The 7229-nt window shown below is 43.3% G+C and overlaps 1 protein-coding gene across 1 annotated transcript; it reads right to left on the reverse strand.

The window, feature by feature from the left end:
- Nucleotides 1–1706: 1706 nt before the first annotated feature.
- On the reverse strand, nt 1707–2732 carry LOC124510837 (vomeronasal type-1 receptor 4). Its single transcript, XM_047077516.1, has one exon. The coding sequence runs from the start codon at nt 2730–2732 to the stop codon at nt 1707–1709; it is 1026 nt and encodes a 341-aa protein (XP_046933472.1).
- Between the last annotated feature and the right edge of the window lie 4497 nt (nt 2733–7229).

The raw sequence follows: 7229 nt of genomic DNA on the forward strand, positions 1-7229 counted from the left end.
ACCAGTGCACACCAACCAGAAGTCAAAAAGAAAAAGGAAAAAAAATCAACACTGTTGACAAGCATGTCCACAAACCAAAAATCTCCTACACTGCTGGTGGGTGTGAACGTTTGTACAATTTTTCAAACTCCTTGGGCACTGTTTCCTAAAGGTGCAGAGATGTAAACCTGTCACCATTCAACTCCGTTGTTACTTCTATGGCCAGCAGAAAGTTTTATGCGTGCTAACAAAGCATGGTAGAAATTTACGTACAGCATTATTCCTAATAGACCCAAACTGAAAACCACCACTATCCTAATTAAAAGTGGAGTGACTGAGTTAATAGTTTCAAATTTATGCAGGAGAACCCTCTCTGCAGCAATGCCAATGAATGATCAGTAACAACATGCAGCAGTAAGTTCACAAACAACAGAAAAAATGACAAAAGCCAAATACAAAGAGTTCGTGCTCTATTACTTCCTTTATATCAGTACTAAAGAGCCTAAAGTGACCTATGCTGTTCCATGTCACGGCATGTATGACCGTGATGAGGACTGACTGGTAAGGAGCACAAGGGGCTTCTGAGTCTGACAATATTTTATCCATTGAACTAAATACCTGGTACAGAGTGTGATCACTTTGTGAACTTTCCTTGAGCGACACACTTATGACAGGAGAATGTGCCTTTATATATTTTAAAAACATACTTTTATATATTTTTTTCTTTTAGAAAGAGAGACAGGGCACAAGGCTGGGAGGGGGGCAGAGGGAGAGAGAGAGAATCTCAAGCAGGCTCCACATTTATCATGCAGCTCGATTCTCTCTCTCCTTCTGACCCTCTATTCTCACACTCTCTCTCTAAAATAATTTTTTTTTAAATCAGCTAAAATTTTAATCTATGCTCTCCACTATCCGCTCCAGTCCAATCTGACCATTTCTATCTGAAAATGTTTACTCATGCTCACCTCCCATGTTCCCATAACATCATACTTCACCTAACTACCACCTTCCTAAGGATGAAATGTGCCACAATCATAACTGGGTGTCCAAGGCTTTATTCATTTACTGAATTTTTCCTCTGATACCATTCTCTTCAGTGTCAGTGTTGAGCAGCCACAGGCTGACCCATTTCCAGGCTCCTTTTGCTTTAATTCCATGCCTACATCACTTCAGGGATATTTGCTGTAACAAATTTACATGACACTCCCAAAGAGTTCTGCATAATATCCAGATTGTTTCAGGATCTGATGATTGAAATTGCATAATTTATGAACTCCTCCACTAAAATCATTAGCAAAACTTCAATAAGGATTTATAAGATAATGATATCATATTGCATTATGATTACTATTGTAACTTATTTTTCACTTTATTTTTTTTTTTAAGTTTTTTTAACGTTTATTTATTTTTGGGACAGAGAGAGACAGAGCATGAACGGGGGAGGGGCAGAGAGAGAGGGAGACACAGAATCGGAAACAGGCTCCAGGCTCCGAGCCATCAGCCCAGAGCCCGATGCGGGGCTCGAACTCACGGACCGCGAGATCGTGACCTGGCTGAAGTCGGACGCTTAACCGACTGCGCCACCCAGGCGCCCCTATTTTTCACTTTAAAGGAGATGTTAAACATGTTCTGCTTACCATTATTAAGTTAGCCTCTCACAATTATACAGGACTCAGAGGTGAAGAAGGAATAACTGACATGAGTAACATTATGGAAATTCCTACAATTTACACAATTCTCGTAAAATGAGGGCATTTTATATTCCTTATACAGGGAAAGCAGACCATGGATACCCTGGGGTCTCGGCTCATGAGCAGAAAGGGACTGACAGCTGGGAAACACAGAGTGAGCACTGAACTGGTGTTCACGAGGTACCAGGTGGGACAGTCAAAAACAGACAAAACAATTTGAAAGACCGACGAAAGGGTATTAAAGTAGACAAAGGTACACACCAGGAGGAAAATGGTTTTGGTGGCTGTGGACTCAGGGGATGATGTGGAGGAGCCGCTGGTCCGATGAATGTGTTGGACCCTCTGCTTGTGCTGGTACAGAAGGAAAACCACAGAAACGCTGGCCCAGAGCATGAGCCCCACATACAACACATCAGGTAATGTTAACAACATTGTATTCAATGAATTTCTGGTTTTCTCGTAACGAACAGCTGAACAGTACCCGAAACTTTTTCTGTTTGTGATGTTATTCTTGTTCAAAGTGCTACCCATAACCACAGGATACACGATATTTATCAATATCTGCAAGACCCAGCATAGGACAAGTGAAGGGACAAGGCACTTGAGAGCTTTCTCTTTAAGCGCTGTCCATCTGGAGTTCTGGGGGCTGATCGTGATGGCCTGGAAGACACTCAAGAGGCAGGTCATGCCAATGGACACGCCCCTGCTCACGCCGCGAACATAGGGGAAGAATTTACACCCAAAATCACTGAACATGTTATACCACCCAAAAGTTGACAGGGTGTGGTGTATTCCAAAAGAGACCAGGACCAAAATGTTGGCTACAATCAGGTTCTTGACAATCAAATCTGTGGGCCTTGGCCTACACCTAGTGAAAGAAAAAAGGACATAATGGTAAAGAAGAGACAAGTTCCCCAGGATTCCAACCACAGTCTGGATTAAGAAGATCACTCTTATTGCCAGATCCCTGGTGGCCATCCTGTCTGTCCTCAGTGACTGATACTTGTCTTCTGGGCTAGAGGATCCTGCGTGGGAATAGGAGGCAGAGGCCAGACAAATCATGTCAACTGAAATCTGATATTCTCCACTCACCAACACTTCTTACTTTCAAATAATTACTTAAAGTTCTTCAGTCATTTGAGGCCTTCCAAGAGTTGCATGAACAACCATTACACAACACTTGCTATGTGTGAAACAACAGTATAACTACCACCCATGAAATAACTTATTTCTCATTAAATACATGAGGCAGGCACTGCTGCCTTCCTTAGAAACATAAGGACCACAGAAGAACAGAGAGGTTAAGTGCTTGTCTACATTCACTCATTAATTAGAGGCAGACAGGTGATGAGAACCTGGCTGTGCTGTGCAGAAAGTTAGTGCATTCAATTAATGATATACAAAAACACTGCTTAGCTGTGTTCTGTAAATAAACCAGATCTATATTTAGCTTTATGTTTACACTTTGCCATTTCAAGATGGATGGCGGTATTTACATGCAATTTTTGCTAATGAAAATGTTCCATTATTTATGAACACCCTTTCTATAAGCAACTATAAACCGTGAATACCACCCTAGAGATCTCAGAAAACTGTAGATGCACTGATTGCTGTCCAACAAAGCTGCAGGTTCCTGCCTCATGGAAACCTGGTTTTAAATTTTTTTTTTTCAACGTTTATTTATTTTTGGGACAGAGAGAGACAGAGCATGAACGGGGGAGGGGCAGAGAGAGAGGGAGACACAGAACCGGAAACAGGCTCCAGGCTCTGAGCCATCAGCCCAGAGCCCGACGCGGGGCTCGAACTCATGGACCGCGTGATCGTGACCTGGCTGAAGTCGGACGCTTAACCGACTGCGCCACCCAGGCGCCCCGAAACCTGGTTTTAATGAATGCAAGAAGGGCTCCATATTAGGAAGGCAACAGAAGGAATCATTGTTTTTTTCCAGAAACAAAAGTACTATTCCTAAGACCTTGGAACTCAAGACAGAAAACATTAGTTCCTGCTTAAACAATGTATACTGGGAACAAAATTACTACTATTTTCACAATCTATAGGTATCAATTTGTTATAAACCTCAGTTAAATAAAATTAGTAAAAGTTAATCATGATTTGTGAAAGATACTGAAATACAAGGGGCGCCTGGGTCAGTAAGTTAAGGGTCCAAAACTTGATCTCAACTCAGGTCTTGATCTCTGGTCCTGAGTTCAAGCTTGTGTTGAGGTCTGTGCTGGGCATGAAGCCTATTTAAGGAAAAAGAAAAAGAAAAGAAAGACAGGACACATGCATAATGGAATGTCAGGCAAATACCTTGTGTGACTTGTAAGTGAAATAATCTTGGATTGGTTTTATAATATTTAATAGAGCAGAAATATCATAAGATACATTGGAGGCTAAGAATCTTGCAAGAAACTTACTAAGTTCTATTTTTCTTACGTGCTGCTTCCCTGTTAACTGGGAAAAGCCTCTCCATGTTTAATTCACAGACACTTCTTATATCTATTAAAACACTTCAAATACCTGGAGTTAGAGAAAACAATTCTAAACCAGCACCTGTGATCAGACAGAATGTTTATAGATTTTTTTTAAGTTTTACTTATTTGAACAATTTCTACATCCCACATGGGGCTTAAACTCATGACCCCAAGATCAAGAGTCCCATGAGCTTCCAACTAAGCTACCCAAGTACCCCTTAGACACACTGTTCCTACACACGATGATATGATTCTAGAGATTCATCAAACTCTTTATTTCGAATCAAGGTTCTCAGGGCACCTTAGAAACCTCACAGTAATGTCTGTGGTCCCTGTAACACAGAATCAAGAGCAGACTGTCTCCAGAACTACAGTACTTAAGTACATTAAAAATCACGTTCCGGGGCGCCTGGGTGGCTCAGTCGGTTGAGCGTCCGACTTCAGCCAGGTCACGATCTCGCGGTCCGGGAGTTCGAGCCCCGCGTCGGGCTCTGGGCTGATGGCTCAGAGCCTGGAGCCTGTTTCCGATTCTGTGTCTCCCTCTCTCTCTGCCCCTCCCCCGTTCATGCTCTGTCTCTCCCTGTCTTAAAAATGAATAAACGTTGGAAAAAAAAATTAAAAAAAAAATCACATTCCTTTGGAGAAATTGAATTACTACATTGTACACCTAAACTAATATAACTATATTAGCTCTACATTAACCAACTAGAATTAAAATAAAAACTTAAAAAACACAGATTTCATGACCACTTGGGTGAAACCACATAATCACTGTCGGTGAGGATTACACTACACGCCTTAGGAGCCATCAGGGTTGGGTGTAGGTCTAGGACCCCATCTCTCTGTACGAACTCAGCTCCTGGCTCAGGAGATAATCCAGCTTCCCGTGGCTTTGGCACTGAGCCAGATTCAAACGCAGAAAACCCCCTTTGTTCAATCTGGTCACTTACCTGGACTCCTGACACAGTTCCTTCCCTTACAGAGTCTACCTCTCAGATGAACACAGAGAAAACCCATGAACTTCTTCCTACTGCCTGCATAATGGGCTCCGTGTTGATGGTCAGAGAAGTGAGTGCGTGTGCAAGATGGGCAACCGGGCCCTGAGATGTGTTTATGACTGTGTGACCGCCCCCCCCCCCCCACCTCACAACAGCAATCAGCATTTCACCTGAAGCAGCACTGGCAGTGACAGGTGTGGGACCTGAGAATATTTTTGCCAACTTTCTCCCCACTGGCCAATTACCAAGAACAACTACAAGTTTCTAGCTAGCACCTCTAGGGACCGCTGGCATGTGGGAAAGGACGCAAAGCCTGAGGGAAAGAAGCCTGGGCAGGAGGGCACCGTGGGCCCGGGACAGAAAACGCTGGAGGGGAGAATGGGTATTTGTGAGACACGGAGCCCAGGTCAAGGGCTGGGGTGACAGGGTTGAGAGAGAGAAGTAAAGGTTTTCAAGTTATAAACAAATGGCCTCTCAGGGGGAAGAAAGGACGCAGCATTTGACCTGGATATCAGTATGAGTCTGAGAAAGACGTTTTCCCCTTTGTTCTTCAATTTTCCACCCATGTTCTCACTCTCTGGAAAAACATATTTTGTAAATACACATTTTTTATGGCATCAACATACCTCTTCTTTTATGGTTTGTACTGTGTCCCATCAAACCGAATACGCTGAAGTCTTAAGCTCCAGGACCTCAGAATGTCTCTTTATTTGGAAACAGGGTCATTGCACATGGAATTACTTAAGATGAAGTCATATTAGAGTAGGGAGTCTCCTAATCTAACATGACTGGTGTCCTTACAAAAAAGGGGGGCGTAAGTTTGGGAAAAAAATGCACACGGGGTGAACACCACATGAACTTTGCTGCCACAATTCAAGGAAGCAGAAGTTGGATAGTGGCCTGAAAGGATTCCCCGAGGGCCTTCAAAGGAAGCACACCCCTGAGGACAACTTAATCTTCAACTTTTAGCTTCCAGAACCACCAGACATAAATGTCTGTTGTTTCAGCCAATCCTTGTAGGGTCCTTGTTATGGCAACCCCTGCAACTGTCACACCTTCCTTTTCACCTGCCTCCTCACGGGCAGAAGCACCTTCGAATGCAGAAAAGTCCCCCCTTCTATGTCCTTTTCCACAAGAGGGATTCATGACCAACACAAACAGCTCTGATCTGAAGGTTATCATACTATGAGTTTCCCCTCCCCCGTCTTAGAGACACTGCCCTCCTAGAAACATCTCAAATCCTGCTACAGCACTGGGGACAGGACTGCACCAAGATCCTCCTACAAAACCAGGCACAGCAGACCCCTGTCACCTCCCCATGGGCCAGAGCTTGGGCTCCACTCTCAGAAATGAGTCCTGGAGACACAACAACTCACAGAATGCAGGTGGGGGAGGTGTGAAGCACAAGTAATGGTGTTTCTAAAACCCCCTGCTGATCCTGAGTGTGACACTGACAAAACAGTAATGGTTGGTGAGTTTAGATAAAGAGTCTGCTCTAGGGGCACCTGGGTGACTCAGTCAGTTAAGCATCCGACTTCTGCTCAGGTCATGATCTCGCAGTTTGTGAGTTCAAGCCCCACGTCGGGCTCAGACAGCTCAGAGCCTGGAACCTGCTTCAGATCCTGTGTCTCCCTCACTCTCTGCCCCTCCCCCACTTGCACTCTCTCATGCACACTCTCTCTCAAAAATAAATAAACGTTAAAAAATTAAAAAAAAAAGAGTCTGCTCTAGGTTTACATTTGCTCTCAGATTACATTTTCTCCTTTACATTTTCTGTTAAATTGTTCAACATGATAAGTAAACGTTAAATGAAAAGTTATGGCATGAGGGTACACAGATCCTGGGATATTGTATTTTACAGTCATTGCAAGGGCAATTTCGCAAGTATGCATGCACTGTGAGAACATGAAAAAATGGTGGAGGGATCATCCCATCTCAAGAACCACTGAGACTATCCTCATGTGCACAAAGCAACTGGACCAACTACTGATACCCCATGATGTGTGGGATAGCCAACATTTAACCCTTTTTTAAAAATTACAAAATATCATTATTTCTTCCTAATACTATAGGAATATTGGATATTA

The sequence above is a fragment of the Lynx rufus genome, unplaced genomic scaffold (genome assembly GCF_022079265.1).
Source record: "Lynx rufus isolate CCGP_SWC_20201006 ecotype Redwood Valley unplaced genomic scaffold, mLynRuf1.p SCAF_16, whole genome shotgun sequence".
Lineage (NCBI taxonomy): Eukaryota > Metazoa > Chordata > Mammalia > Carnivora > Felidae > Lynx > Lynx rufus.